This window comes from Podarcis liolepis (assembly GCF_965112155.1).
Source record: "Podarcis liolepis genome assembly, chromosome: W".
NCBI lineage: Eukaryota > Metazoa > Chordata > Lepidosauria > Squamata > Lacertidae > Podarcis > Podarcis liolepis.
In genome coordinates, this window is record NC_139568.1 from 34,523,207 (window position 1) to 34,539,264 (window position 16,058).

The 16,058-nt window shown below is 44.3% G+C and overlaps 1 protein-coding gene and 1 long non-coding RNA gene across 2 annotated transcripts in view; one reads left to right on the forward strand and one right to left on the reverse strand.

The window, feature by feature from the left end:
• Positions 1-16,058, reverse strand: part of LOC310697666 (putative helicase senataxin) — a 120,792-nt gene that overhangs the window by 33,438 nt on the left and 71,296 nt on the right. Inside the window, exons 6-10 of the mRNA XM_083484343.1 lie at positions 6,811-6,958; positions 5,842-5,943; positions 3,706-3,821; positions 2,993-3,064; positions 1,828-1,980 (exon numbers count right to left, since the gene is read on the reverse strand). Coding sequence (XP_083340469.1) covers positions 1,828-1,980; positions 2,993-3,064; positions 3,706-3,821; positions 5,842-5,943; positions 6,811-6,958 — 591 coding nt within the window. The remainder of the gene's footprint in view (positions 1-1,827; positions 1,981-2,992; positions 3,065-3,705; positions 3,822-5,841; positions 5,944-6,810; positions 6,959-16,058) is intronic.
• Positions 9,180-15,942, forward strand: LOC310697731. The gene is made up of 2 exons (XR_014521172.1): positions 9,180-9,507; positions 9,792-15,942. It is a non-coding gene; the product is annotated as an uncharacterized lncRNA (long non-coding RNA).

The following is a 16,058-nucleotide window of genomic DNA, read 5'->3' on the forward strand; positions in this document are numbered from 1 at the left end:
GGAAGAATTTTCAATGAGGGGCATGCTGCTCAGCACCAACATGCTTGGGCTGGATGAACAGCAAAAGGAAGGCTTTCAATGTAGTGATTAGGCCCAGGGTCAGAGAAAGAGGAGGCAAGCTACTGTGCTTACTGATTAAAGTTTTAAAACAACAAAACCAAAACAACCCCAACAACAAACTGTAAACCTGATTCATTGTAGAGGTGCAGAAAGAAAAAAGGTTGCTTTGCAGATTATTCAGAGCTGTTTTCTGAGCTCAGGTTTACAGAAGAGATTGTTTCTGGGTCTAAGGAATTTGTAAGCATTTAAAGCTCCTGAAGGGAGTTATGTACTCCGAAACGTATAGAGCAGCAACAGTAAAAATACATTTAATCAGTAAGCACAGCAGCTCGCCTCCTCTTTCTCTCTTTTTGTCTTCATGCACACACCAGGCCCACGGTACCCACCTCTACAGAACAAGTGCCAATCAGGGATTTAGGTGAGATGCTTTCCCCACTGTGACATGCTATTAGGGTTAGGCTGGTCAGGTGAATTAGCAGGTGATCATCTGGTTGGATCAAGTGGTTCATGGCCTCCCAAGCTTAGAGCTTGACTGGAGCTGCTTCGCTGACATAAATGTTATTTAGTACTTATGTAGCGATTTTCCATAAGCATTCAAAGAGCTTTCTGTAATTATGTAAAAGGTTCTTGCAGAGAGGGGCTTGCCTAAGGCTACTCATGGGTAGCTGACATGATGTCCTCCAGAAGGCAGCTGTCTGGTGTGCAGAAGGTCCCAGGTTCAGTCCTTGGCATCTCCAGGTAGGGCTGGGAGAGATTCCTGCCTAAAACCTTGGAGAGCTGCTGTAAGTCAGTGTGGACAATACTGAGCAAGATGGACCAATGGTCTGATTTAGTATAAGGCACATTCCTATGTTCCTAAGGAGTCCCCAACCTTTTTGGGCTGAAGGGGAAATGTGTGTGCGTCCTATGGAGCGAATGCAGGCTTCAGGCAGCCTGAAACCCAGGGAGTGCAGTGCCAACTCCCGCTGCGCTCCCCCGGCTTCAGGCAACTATCCGCAAGCCTTCGGAGCCCGGCGGGAACTCCCGCTGCGCTCGGAAAGCTTGCGGATAGCTGTCTGTTCTGGGGGCTGGGGTCGGGGGAAGCTCGAGCTTCCCCTGCCCCCAGCCCCGCAAGCTCCAGGAGTGGCAGCGAGGTTGCGCGCAATCTTGCCGCCGCTCCTGGACCTGTTTTGGGGGCTTCCCCCGCCCCAGCCCCACGGCTAAAAACAAAGCCGCGCACAGCCTCTCCCGGCTGGAGAGGTTGCACGTGGCTAAAGAGGAAGCCAAGACAGCCAGCGGGTTGGATCCCACTCGCTGTCTTGGCTTCTTTGCTCTTTGGAGCTGGGGGGGGGGGATAATTTTTTTTCTTTATTCCCCCCCCCAAAAAAAAAACAAAAACTAGGTGCACCCTATGGAGCGAAAAATACGGTAAGTAACAGTTAAGGACACAAGAAAATACTCATTTCACAAAAGAAAAACTGGCAATGATCTGACTCCCCCGTCTTCCCACCCACCCCCCTTTGGCAAACCACCTATGCACGCCTTGAAATAAAAAAGCAGGCAACACCACTAAAAACAGTCAAAACACATCAAACAAAAAAGCTGCCTTGAGGGCTTTTAATGTCAGAAGAGGGTGCTGGTGGTGGGGAAACATTTGTATAAATACAAAACAAGGCAGCCATAGTGAACAGGGCTGTTTCTGCAATCTGTAAAAGGTACTAAAGACACCCTCCATCCTCCTGCCCCAAATATGCCCTTGCTACTGTAGTGCCTATATCCCCCACTAACCATGTCCACGATGACGCAGCTCAGAGGATCACAGTCCAGCCGCTGGAATACTGCACCCAGCAGGCTGCTCCCACTGGTGCTCAGTGTGCAGCAGATGATGTGAGACTCCAGGATGATGTTCGTTTTCATGTTGCTTTGCGATCGCCCACAAACCTGGGAAACACAAGAGCCAGGAACTTCCTTTTTAAGAGCACCTAATTTTTAGACAGAGACCAGTTTTCTTTCAGCTGCCTGTTTTGTTTTTGCAACAGCAGCCATGGTCAGGCAGGCAAAACAAGTCCATGCTCAGTGTGTGGTTGAAGATGAAGTCAGCTGCTTTTAGAAGAAGAACTGGATTGGATGCTAAAATGACAGGCCATAGTTCTGTGAAGGGGTACCCATTTTGCATGCAGGAGGTGTCAGCTTCAATCGCCAATATCTCCAGATAGGCCAAACAATACTGACCAAGTTAGATCAATGGCCTGACTCAGTATAAAGCAGCTTCCCAATGCTCCTATGACTCAGGATAAACACAGCCAAATACCTGCTTAGAGTCCGTATGAAGGTGTATGTGTTCACCCATGTGGTGCTCAGGAATGCAACAGTGCCCCTTAGAATTTCTCTCGGTGCCCACCAAGCCACAGCCTCACCTTCTATGGCATGAGGTGGTGAGGAAAGTTACCCTAACCCAGCTTGGAAAGCACATAGGGTTGTATCCAATCCAGTGAATGAACATGACAAGCCCATTAGGCTCATTAATCTAAGTGGGTAAAAATTAATTGTATGCAGTCCATAGAGCTGAAAGAGGAAGTGGGAGAAAGCCACCAGCGCCCAAGCCTCTCATGCCCAAGCCAAACACAAACAAACAAGCAAACCAGCCCCCCCCCAACCCAGACATTTCCTTTAAAATGTAAAAATCCCCCAGGTGGGCATGTTGGCCCAACAAAAGATGACATGTCCAGGATTTCCTAGACCTATGGCAACCCTAGTCTATGATTTGGCTGAGATAATGGCACGTGGCTGATGTGCAACAGAGTAGCAGCACAATCAGTGATCTGTACTAACAGGAGAGATATTCTGATTTCCTAGCTGAAGCTAATCCAAGACACAAGCACTTCTTTGCATGATGAGATGAAGCAGTTCACCAAGGTTGTTTTTAAGAGCATCTTAGTGATGAAACTCATACCTCCTTCAGTTGAACAGTGAGCCTCTTGCTCTCTTCTGCAAGCCTCTGAGTTTCCTGCTCTAACTGTTGTTTCTGAAAGAAAGATGAGGTGGGTGGGAATTTACTCGTTTTTGACATGAATACTCAACCAATCATGGGGAAGGGCATAGCTCAGTGGTAGAGCATCTACTTTGGATGCAAAAGGTCCCAGATTCAATCCCCAATGGTATCTCTAGGTAGGGCTGCCTGAAACCCTGGAGAGTTGCTGCCTGTCAATGTTGACAATAATGAGCTAGATCAGGCTTCCTGAACCTCAGCACTCCCGATGTTTTTGGCCTACAACTCCCATGATCCCCAGCTAGCAGAACCAGTGGTCAGGGATGATGGGAATTGTAGTCTCAAAACATCTGGAGGGCCGAGCTTGAGGAAGCCTGAGCTAGATGGATCTATTTTCTGACTCAATATAGGGCTGCTTACGGAAAGAAAGAAAAAGTTCTGAACAGCCTCCCTGCTACTTGATCCCCACTTTAACTGAAGACTGAGCATTTGAGCAAGTAAAACATGTGTCTCCCCACTACCCCACATCAGGTTTCGGCCCATCCGCTGTGCCTCCAAGCCTTCACACTTTTAACTGAAGAGCATGTCTGAACTACAGTTTCAGACCACAGCCTACCAGACAGACTGAGTAGGATATAATAATCCTGGTCAAATTACACATGGCAACTAACAAGTACCTTCTCTTTGCTTTGGCTTTCGTCTATAGCACACTGGCAAGAAAGAGCATCCAGTCGTTGATCTATCTCTTTCTTCCGCTTGTGGATGTCTTGATCTTTCCCAAGGGCTGCTCGGCCTAAGGAATCCAACCAAATGCTTTTAATTTAGAATTTTATATCCCACTTTCAAAATGGAACTTTGGTTGCTTACCATTCTCACACTGAAATTCAATGCTTCTGACATTCATTAAACTATGGGTTTATACTGTTATATTGTTATATGGTGGGGGGATCCCTAGAAATTAATAAATGGTAAGGTTTTGATTATTTGGGATATGAAGGGAATATACAAGCTGCAGAGGAATTCCTGGGCTAGCCTATGCAAAACGACCTAGCCAAGCTATGGCCATTAAGAAACACTTGTTGTTGTTTAGTCATTTAGTCGTGTCCGACTCTTCGTGACCCCATGGACCAGAGCACGCCAGGCACTCCTGTCTTCCACTGCCTCCCGCAGTTTGGTCAAACTCATGTTCGTAGCTTCAAGAACACTGTCCAGCCATCTTGTCCTCTGTCGTCCCCTTCTCCTTGTGCCCTCCATCTTTCCCAACATCAGGGTCTTTTCCAGGGAGTCTTCTCTTCTCATGCGGTGGCCAAAGTATTGGAGTCTCAACTTCAGGATCTGTCCTTCCAGTGAGCACTCAGGGCTGATTTCCTTAAGAATGGATAGGTTTGATCTTCTTGCAGTCCATGGGACTCTCAAGAGTCTCCTCCAGCACCATAACTCAAAAGCATCAATTCTTCGGCGATCAGCCTTCTTTATGGTCCAGCTCTCACTTCCATACATCACTACTGGGAAAACCATAGCTTTAACTATACGGACCTTTGTTGGCAAGGTAATATCTCTGCTTTTGAAGATGCTGTCTAGGTTTGTCATTGCTTTTCTCCCAAGAAGCAAGCGTCTTTTAATTTCGTGGCTGCTGTCACCATCTGCAGTGATCATGGAGCCCAAGAAAGTAAAATCTCTCACTGCCTCCATTTCTTCCCCTTCTACCTGCCAGGAGGTGATGGGACCAGTGGCCATGATCTTCGTTTTTTTGATGTTGAGCTTCAGACCATATTTTGCGCTCTCCTCTTTCACCTTCATTAAAAGGTTTTTTAATTCCTCCTCACTTTCTGCCATCAAGGTTGTGTCATCTGCATATCTGAGGTTGTTGATATTTCTTCCAGCAATCTTAATTCCGGCTAGGGATTCATCCAGCCCCGCCTTTCGCATGATGAACAATACAGGGCCATTAAGGGCCATTGGCAATGCAAGAGAGCTGTCCTTCCCCACTGTCCTGAGGTGTGAACAGTAACCAGGGATTTAGAAGGCTTCCCTGGGTGACTGTATTTGAGGTAACATGAAAAGAGTGCCTTTAGCAAGGTGTGCTGGGAAGAAGAAAGGGAGGGGGAGAGAGAAAGTTCCATCTTGAGCAGGCAGGCTGGGAGAACAGGGAACAAGCCCTTCTTGAGATGACCATGCTGTAAGATCTGGACTCCCTTTATCTAAACTCAGGTGTAAATATGTGAATAAATCATATTTCTTAAAGCTACACAAGCCTCTGCCGCACCTTGATTCTCAAAGGAACACAGATCCTGGGTGAGCACCTGGAACACTGCCTAGAATTTTGCTACTGCTTAGCAGAGTGGGGGGTGACACCCAACCTTTATAACAATATCCAGTGCCAGTCAGCTCCATTGATTTCAATGGGTCTACTAACATTACAACCCAGAGGTTCCTGTTAAACCCCAATTACGAAACTGATTTAAAACTGCTGGGAATGACTTTTAAGAAGACTTTATAGCTGAAGTGATTTCAGTTATATTTTTTGTTTTGTGTGTGATGCTTTATTGTTTAATTATGCTTAGATAAAGCCAGAGTAAAAGCCAGAGTATATATTTGATAAAATAAACATCTTTGGCGGCAGACCAAGATAGGATGGGAGGGATAGGATGGTGTTACGGGATTTCATCCCTGCTCACAATCTGGGAAAGGTCTGTCCCAGATAGAACAGAGACTGGGGGCTATGAAGAACCAACTTTTGAACCCCACTGTTAAGCAGACTAATTAGGAGACAGCAAATGGTGTGAGGGAGGAACCCTTTACAAACTACTCACTCATTCTGCGATTGGCCTGGGCATCCAGACTGAATTTCTGTACGTCCTTGCTGATCAATTTTTCTTCCCCCAGCCTCACCAGGTTGATGTCACCACAGTTTCCTGGGTGTGAAACAGACACTTAGAGCCCTGCTGAAGTACAGCTAGCTTTTTTAAACTAGAAAGACATTTGGCAAATAAATACTTTTGATCTGCTTAGCAAATCCTGAAATCTGTATCTTGCACATCCTCAATAAGAGTTAGAAAAGTTCAAAAAATGGCAACCAAAATGACCAAGGGGATACAGCAACTCCCCTACAAGGAAAGGTTGTAACATTTGGGACTTTTTGGTTTAGAGAAAAGGCAAGAGGCAACAAGCCAGATGTTTATAGAATTATGCAAGGCATGGAGAGAGTGGCTACAGAAAAGTTTCTCCCTCTGTCTCATAACACTGGAACTAAATTACTTATTCACACAGTGCACAGTTAACTATGAAACTCGTTCCTCGTCAAGGTTCTTTTGCTGCAGACACCCTTAGGGCAGCTTACAGAAAACAAGACAAAACAACAAAATAAAAATACAACACTAAAACCAGTAAAAATAAGTGCAGCAAAGCTTTTAGTAGGTAAGTGCAGCACTAAAAGGATCCCAAAGAACCTTTAAAAAGTGTGAGGATGTACAAGAAAGGCTTTGCTTGGAGTCTACAGGATAAACAGAGGGCATCAGGGAGATTAGATTGGGGGCCTTCAGCATTCCAAACACATGGTCCACCACCAAGATCCAACCCTGTCCCAAAGGATTTCAGATGGATTCTCTGCAAGGACAAATGCCTTAGGAAAAGCAAAGCACCCACTACCTATACTGGCAGGTGGGGGAGGGTCTAAGTAACTTAAACACGGAATAATGTCTTATTCTTCCGTTATGGCCAAGCCAATTGCTCCCTCCAGCTATGAATTCCACAGATGAGAACTGGCCAAGAACTCATCATACCCAAAGGCTTTTCCTTGTCCTGACATTTTTCCTTGAACTCAACAATCATTATTTTCATGAGGTGATCTAGAGCAGCGTTGGACGGAGCACAGACCAGCACACGGTTCCTCTTGATCTTGCTTTCTACAGGATTCTCTTTCCCAGATCTCTGGAGATTTAAAGAGAAAAAAAAGTCATAGGGTTGTAAAATATACCTAGGAAATACCCATTGAAACAAATCAACCATATAGTCATGCCCAGACTAGGAGTGCATACGGTAATTGAAGTTGGGTCTTTCAGAGGTCATCTAGTCCAATCCCCTGCCGGGCAAAGGGTCTAAAATGCAGGATGCAACCACAGCATCCCTGAAAAAAGAGCTGGGTAAAAGACCCACTGTAATGGAAAGCCTGCCCACCTCCAGAGGCAGTCCTGTGCACTTTTGAAAAGCTCCTGCCCCTGTGAAGTACCCTCTAATATTTAGCCATTAGTTCTAGTTCTGCACTCTGGGCATAAAGAAGACTGAGAAAAAGTTAAGTGCAATAATGCAGGGCAGTCGTCTTCCACCTTTTCAGATCAAAGTCCCTTTTTAAAGCCCAAGGGTCATATCCAACTGAAATATACTCGGAGTCGAGTGTGGATTTCATGCTCTTTATTCAGCTCATAGTGGTGAGGAGGAATGGAAGTTCCCCCAAACTGTCTGCTTTATATACATTATTTAAACAATGGGTCGCACGTGATTGGCTAATTCTGGGATTCTCCTGTAGGCCAATCAGGTTGCGGATTCACTTCCACCTGGAGCTGGATTGGGTGGCTCCTGCGGACCAATCAGACTGCTGCATTTTGGATCCTATTCAACTCAGTACATAACACCAACTAAGTTTTATTCAAAGTGCACACATTAAAATTATGGGGCCTATGTTACTCATGCACAGTAATTTCAAAGGGTCTATTCCAAGTAGGACTAAAAAGAGCCTGCTGGACTACTCCAATGACCCATCTGGTCCAGCATCCTGTTCCCATGGGGGCCACCCAGATGCCTGTGGGAAACCAGAGAGCAAAACCAGAGAGCATACGAGCACCTTCCCCTCCTATGGTTTCAAGAAACTAGTATTCAGAAGGATTACTGCCTCTGACAATGGAAACAGAGCATAGCCTAGCCATCATGGCAAGAAGCCATTGATTGCCCTTCCATGAATTTATCCAATCCTCTTTTAACATCACTGCCTCCTATAGATACACCCCAGATGTGCACTCTGAAATTTATTTTTAAAGGAAAATGACACAAAAAAGGAGTCCTTAACCATTTAGAGTTGTCACTTTCCCCCCTCCTCTTGCATCTTTTGTGTCCTTGTGTGACCCAATACATAGCAACTTAGAAGCCTTAGTATTCTCCAGCATTTTACAGTGCTACCTCTGGTTACGTACTTAATTTGTTCCGGAGGTCCTTTCTTAAGCTGAAACTGTTCTTAACCTGAAGCACCACTTTAGCTAATGGGGCCTCCTGCTGCCGTAGCACAATTTCTGTTCTTATCCTGAAGCAAAGTTCTTAACCTGAAGCACTATTTCTGGGTTAGCGGAGTCTGTAACCTGAAGCGTATGTAAGCTGAAGCGTATGTAACCCGAGCTACCACTGCATTTCTGTCCAAAGAAAAACAGTGCCTGCATATTTTCTGTTTTTTTTATTTAACATGTATTATATACTGCTTAATTAAAAATATATACATAGAGTGAAATAAAACATTCATACAAAATAGCAAAAAAATCAGACTTTAAAAATAGTAAAATAATAAAGCAATAAAAGAGATAAAAATCAACATTTTTTAAAAAAGAACAAATGTACATAATAAAATTGTACAGATGGGTAGGCTTGCCTAAATGGAAATGTTTTGAGTACGTCTAAAATGGTACAAGGAAGGGCGACAGATCTGCAAGACTGATGATGGAAAGAGTGCTTTTATTTATGAAAGTGATGATATATGGAAACCATCTCGACATGATGATTGGACGAACGGAAAATTCACACAGGATTATAATAATAATAATAATATAATTTATTATTTATACCCCGCCCATCTGGCTGGGTTTCCCCAGCCACTCTGGGTGGCTTCGAAAAGAATATTAAAATACTGTGCTACATCAAACATTAAAAGCTTCCCTAAAAAGGGCTGCCTTCAGATGTCTTCTAAAAGTCTGGTAGTTGTTGTTCTCTTTGACATCTGGTGGGAGGGCGTTCCACAGGGAGGGTGCCACTACCGAGAAGGCCCTCTGCCTGGTTCCCTGTAACTTGGCTTCTCGCAGTGAGGGAACCGCCAGAAGGCCCTCGGTGCTGGACCTCAGTGTCTGGGTAGAACGATGGGGGTGGAGACGCTCCTTCAGGTATACTGGACTTAGGTGGGGGGTTGACCAAGATGGCGCCGAGGCAAGTCACGCTCTCCGGCGCTCACTTTTATTTTTAAAAACCTTATCTTAATTGCCCTCCGGATGCCAATTTTTAACAAACGGAAAACATTTTAAAGACTCTGAACATTTTTATAACTCCTGTCGGCTCTGCGAGCTTCAGCTTGTCCCAGCCTGCTCCCTCCCTCCTTATCAGCTGCCCGGTCAAGGTTGCCAGAGAGGAGAGAACGCTGCTGCCTGAACTGAGAGCAGAGAGACAGAAGAGGTCTAAAGACAGAACTGTGAACTGCTTACCCGACCAACGGTGCCTGGAGAAGGAGGGTAAGGAGAGATACGACTGTGAGCTTTGCTTTGAGATTGGCCCATAGACACCCAGCTCTGCTGAACACAGAGAAAGATAAAGCTTGGAGATTCGGGGGTTAACTGAACTGACTGACCCCCGCCCAGCTGGGGGGCTGTGTGAACTAGCTGGGGACAACATTCCTGCTTAGTTGAAGAGGAGGTGCTGTAGCTGGAAAGACTCTTCATTTTAATAAACTCTTTCGAGGAGACCAGCTTTTATATTCTCAGAGACTCCTGGTGAAGGCACCCTGAGTTTTTTACAGGAAGTTTTTAATCTACACAATAACTCCACAACAGTGTATCGGATAGGACCCTCTGGAGGTTTGGAAAACTGGCTTCAGCAAGATATCGTTCTGTGCCCTGCCTTATGTGGTAGGCCTTTGAAAGACTACCTAGAAGGAATCAGCGAACCAGCCCACAGAAAGTTTCCCTTCTGGGGCTCTTGGATATCCTTCGTTCAGTATAGGGCGGTGGATGATGGCCTCTAAAGACTAAGCTAGGCCTCTAAAGGCTAAGCTAGGACCCGAAATACAAGGTTATCATAGCTGTACATGCGCTATAGCCAAACTCCACTATTATCCTTTCCCAGCTGCACATAAATTGCCTAAATAAGGCAATTTTAATTTTAATGTAGTTTTTAGCCGTTTTATTACTGCTGTCTCTTTGGCAGCATTGTTTTATTATTATATTCTGACTAGGTTGCAGCATTTGTGAAACAGCGCTGGTCGCATGATTGAGGTGAAAACTACAGGCTTAGGACAATTGCCAAGATCTAAAAGCAGAGAACTCAAAATAGAGAAATATATTGAGGCTGTTGATGAGCACATCAGGAAGCTGTTGCAGTGAGCAGGTGGGAATATAGACTGATACCCCCACTTGCCCCCCAATCTAAGGCAGTTGCACCTGGGGTAAACTGCCCTCTCTCTATACCAAGACCACTTTTACCATGGTTTTTACTAGAAGAAAATACAAGGAGTTGGGTATACTGCCTGACTCGGCAATCAGCCCCTCGGGCCCTGGTAAAAGACAAAGCAAAATCACAAATTACTTTCCTAAGATGGAGGAGGGTAAGAGTCCACAAAAAGAGTTAATTCTTGATGAAGTAATACCCCCCTCTCTTACTGTTCTTGATTGGACGTCTAATTTTAAAGAGATATACCAAGATACTGGAAATATTAACTCCCCATGCAGCCTAGCGCAAGAACTAGCTTTAGCCGAGGAACTTCAGGAGGGAAATACCTCTATTACTAAGGAACAGCTGCCCACGGAAGAAATTACATCAACCAATCAAAACCAGATACCTACTCCAAAATACTCTCAAACAGAATTGAGTGACGGTCGCCCTTTGGATTATTCCCTAGCAATAAGCTCTGATTTAGCCAACATAAAAAATTATCTAACAATAACAAACGGGCTACTGCTGACGTTAGTAGAAAATTTCACATCTCAATTAAAAGAGTTAAAATTAAATGATATGCCACAAGAACATAAAACAGTTGAGCTAGCGTCGACGAACAAACCAGTAATAAATAAGAATCTGCAAAGGCATAACTCAAAGGTAAAAGTGAAGAAAAGTAAAAATATTAAAACAACAAGGAAAGCCAAGTATACCCGCAGTAATCGAAACATACATTGGCAGAAATTGTTCAAACTTCTTCCCTCGGCCCCAAATAAATCGACCACACGGGGCAGCAAAAAGAAGGGTAAAAAGAGAGAAACAAAGATAGTTACACAGCAACCGGCTAAGGAGGACTCGCCAAGGCTGACTCCAGTAGCAAGTGAGAAGGCAGAAGTAACAACTCAGTCCTTGGATAACCAACTTTTTAATAAACCTGATGCTGCGGAAGTAGAGGCCTCTTCCTATGAAGGCAATAAAACACTTAGCAAATCGAACAGCGGGGAAGAGGAAGCGTTTAGTAGAGATGATACCCCCCTTCAGACCTGGCAAGCCTCCAGTCAGGAAAGAGATTGGAATTTGATCCTAAATCCCCAAAAACTGGTATTCACGAACTTCCCGAAGCCTAAGGGCTTCCTTACAGGGAAACAGCGAATAATGAACTTTGTATCTAGTCTAAATGACATACTGCCAGGAATGGTTAATGCTAATGATATCACCTCAGTGGAATATTTACATTATGATGGTCACTCAGTGAGAGCACTGACCACTTTTAGGGATCAGAACCTGGCCAAGTATATTTTTAGGTCAAGACCTGCCTTTTTAAAAGCACGGACAACAATACTTAGGCTCTTTGAAAATAAGGCTCCTTTGAGCCCCCTTTTGAAAACTAAGCAGGCAAATCTCAGAAAGGGGAAACAACTCTCCAAATTCTGGCCTGACAAACAGAACCCGCAAGGCCTTGCAAGCAAAGGTGAGGATTTCTTTACTATGGAAGAAAATATCCTAATTGACCAATTCTGGATGTTCCCAGCATTAATACAAACTGACATCTTGGGAAGACTAGATAAGCTAAGAGATAAGCTGGCCGAGAGAGCTTCAGGCAACGAGGTTATTAAGGGGGACCAAAAAAAGTCCACAACACGTAACCTTCAGATCAAAGCGGAGATTAACTTTCCACCAAGAGAGAATGTGCCACCCTTCAAGGAGAGTGCTCCATCACCCCCCCCCCGAAGGAGAAATATCCCCAAGGTGACCCCACAAGACGTATGGGACAAAATGAGATACCTAGACGAAACAGAATTGGGCCAAAATCAGGTTAAAACAGACTATCAACAGAAGGAATTTATGCATAATAAAGATCTGGTGTTCACAAACGTGAGCACTTTGCATCCACCTATTGAAATCATAGAGCGGCTGGATAGCCCGCCATACAAAGACGATAGGCGTCCGATACATAAAGCGACAAACCCTAAAAGTACGTTAGCTAATAATTGACAAAGATTCGATTGTGATAAAACCAATCTTAATTTTTTATCATGGAACATTGCTGGTTGGCTCAACAAGGCGACTGATCAATCATTTGTCAATTTTATTCAAGATCATGATATAGTCTTCTTGCAAGAGACATGGCTAACAGGGGATTTAGATGTAAATGGTTTTGCCTCATTTTCGCTCGCAGGTTCACCAAGCAACAAAGGGGGACGAGTTAAGGGTGGGCTAGGCATTCTAATATCCACAAGGCTGAGAGCATCTTTCGTCGAGCTGGAGCCTCTGAGCAGTGTGGCCATGGCATTATTAATGAAATGCAGATATTGCACACTTCTATTGATTAATATATATGCCCCTCCCCAAAGAGGCAAGCAGCTTATCAAAAATCTCTGGCATAGGATAGAATCTTATGTCGATGAGCTAATGAATCAAACTCCTGCTGCGGCAGTGCTGCTGGCTGGGGATTTAAATGCCAGAATTGGCCAATCAGACGAAGCGTTATATGCTCATTTTCACGACGTACCTCCCATTTCTGAAGAAGCCCATTCTATTCCCCCAAGGCTCTCAAAAGACAAGGGCTGCAATTACGCAGGCCTATGCCTTCTACGTTTTTCCAATAATCTGGATCTGACTGTATTAAATGGTCGTGTCGACAGAGAACCCAGTGGGGAATTTACATTTATATCCAACATGGGAGCCTCCACTATCGATTACGTCCTGGTGTCATCTAACCTTTTGAGCAGAGCACGGGAATGTAAAGTGGTGGAGAGGGTTGACAGCGACCATCTACTGCTCTGTTTAATACTGGATGTAAGAAAAGATTTATTTTGCTCTGATAAACTTGTAGCCCCATGCTTCGAAAACATGGAGCTAAGATACTCACGTATTAAATGGTCCAGCAAATTGAGTGATGAAATATCGGAAAGACTTCACTCAGATATTTTTCTTGCTAGAAAGGAGAACCTCGTTAATTCCCCAACTCCTGAGGCTAGATTAGACATGTCCCGGGAACTGATTTCGTCGTTACAACCTTATCTGACCAACAAAAAAACGCCACGGCAATCTCTACACTTTAATAAATCCAAACCTTGGTTTGACCAAGAATGCATGGCTATGAAACGCCTCCTGCTGGATAAGTACAGGAACTATAGAACAGCGAACTTACCTTCGCTTCCATTAGACTGGTTTGAGTCAAAACGCAGTTATAAAGCTTTGATTAGCAAGAAAAAGCTCCAGGCACAAAGAGAGGAATGGCAGTGCCTAGTGGAGGCCTCCCAAAGGAAAGATTCTGCCATGTTTTGGAAAATAATTGCAAAAAGCTGGAGAGACTCCCCGATTGAAATCGAATACTCTATACCCGCTGGAGCATGGGAGGCCTATTTCCTCTCATTATATTCATCAAATCAACTGGCCCCAGTTCTGCTTCCTGCTTCAAGTGAACTTGGTAATGAATGGCCCCCTGTAACCACAGAAGAAATTACTGGCCTTATTCAAGCTCTTAAATCAGGGAAAGCTCCGGGTGCTGACAATATCCCACCAGAAATTCTTAAGGCAAATGTCGAATGGTGGGCCCCTGTGCTAGCTGCCTTGTTCACTAGTATAAATCAAGCGGCTATTATCCCCGAGGACTGGGGTTTAGCCATCATCATTCCAATATTTAAGAAAGGAAACAGAACTGAGCCAGCTAACTATAGACCAATCAGTCTATTAAGTATTATTAGCAAACTGTATGCTGCTCATTTATGTGATAAATTAGTGGAGTGGATGGAAAGAGAGCATATTCTATCAGAAGCTCAAGCTGGTTTTAGAGCAAAGCGTTCAACTATAGACCAGGCCCTTACCCTTCAACACCTGGCAGACAAATACTCTAGAAAAGGGGGGTCTTTATATGCAGCATTCGTGGATTTTAAATCGGCGTTTGATCTAATACCAAGGGATAGACTCTGGGAAAAGCTTGGCGCTACAAACATAGATAAACGCTTATTACGCCTTATCCGTGGTCTATATGAAAACACCAGGGTGAGGGTAAGATGCGATCGGTCAGGCCATCTAACTAAAGAAATTCAAACGCACTATGGGGTTAAACAAGGATGTGTCCTCGCGCCAACGCTATTTAATTTCTATATCAACTCTCTAGCAGTAAAAATGGCGAAAGAAAATGCCCACCCTCCCAAACTGGCAGGTATTCCCATCCCGGTGCTTCTGTATGCGGACGACGCAGTCCTACTCTCCTTTTCCTGCGTTGGCCTGAGGAAGCTTTTGAGATCACTTGCTGACTATTGTCAAGCGGAACAACTATCAATAAATTACAGCAAATCTAAAATTATGGTGTTTTCAAAAAAAAGAAGGAAACACAAATGGAGAATTAATGGTCAACCTATTGACCAGGTAGCAACTTTCAAATATCTGGGAATAACTTTTCAGGAAAGGGTCTCGTGGCACCAACAGATGAAAAACGCCATTGCCAACGCAGGAAGGGCCAATAAAGCCCTTACAAGATTTTTTCACGGGAAAGGGGGTAAATACGTTCCGGCGGCCTCCCAGGTTTTTGCTGCAAAAATACTCCCACAACTCACTTATGGATCCCAGGTTTGCAGTTTTAAAAATTTTGCGCCTATGGAGGCATTTCAAACAAAATTCTATCGGTGTTTATTGGGGATCCCCCCCTGTGTATCTAATATAGCTGTCCGCTTAGAAGTTGGACAACCACCCGTTAATGCACGGCTGTGGATTCTAAAGATACACTACTGGTTAAAACTTATTTTTTCCCCGGCCGGTTTGGCTCCTTTAACACTCTTAGACACCTTTCATTCCACCTGGAAAGCTTCCCTGTTTGAAAAGATAAGAAGCTTGGGATTCTCCCCGCAGATCTTGATAGCGGCAGGATATGAGAGAGCCAGAAGTCAAGTGCTCCAACGCATTAGGGACATAGAGCTGCAATGTCATATGGGCAAAATGGATAAACATGCCATAATTAGAGACTTTGGGAGAGGGTTCTCACCCGCAAATTATTTGGCTGATTTACAAATACCTAAGTACAGACACTCCTTTACCCTGGCCAGATTTAACGTTCTGCCCTCTGCCCTGTTGCTAGGCAGATATGAAGGCAAACCATATGAGTCACGTGTTTGCCCATGTGGCTCATCGGAAGTGGAAACAAGTCTGCATGTATTGCTGCACTGTAGTTACTACGAGGATCTACGTTTGACCTTTATTGCCCCAGTTCTACAAAAGCTTAAAAATGAACCAGAACTCCAACGTATGAGAGCCTTGGTAGAAGATAAGGTTCCTGAAATTACGATCAATGTGGCCAAATTTTGTGTAGCTGCTATTAGGCGCAGGAAACAAGAGCTTTCCAATGTCAAAATGCAGGCGAAGGCAAATACTTAATTTTATTTATGCTGTCTAATTTTAAATTGCAGTTATGTACCGAAATTGTCCTTTGTTTTTTCCGGTGTTATGCTTCGCTGACTAGCTGTACGAGTTAATCTGGTCTGTGACCGTTTAATAAAATTTGATTTGATTTGGACCGAGGCAGTTTAGGGCTTTAAAGGTGAGCACCAACACTTTGAATTGTGCTCGGAAACGTACTGGGAGCCAATGTAGGTCTTTCAAGACCGGGGTTATATGGTCTCGGCGGCCG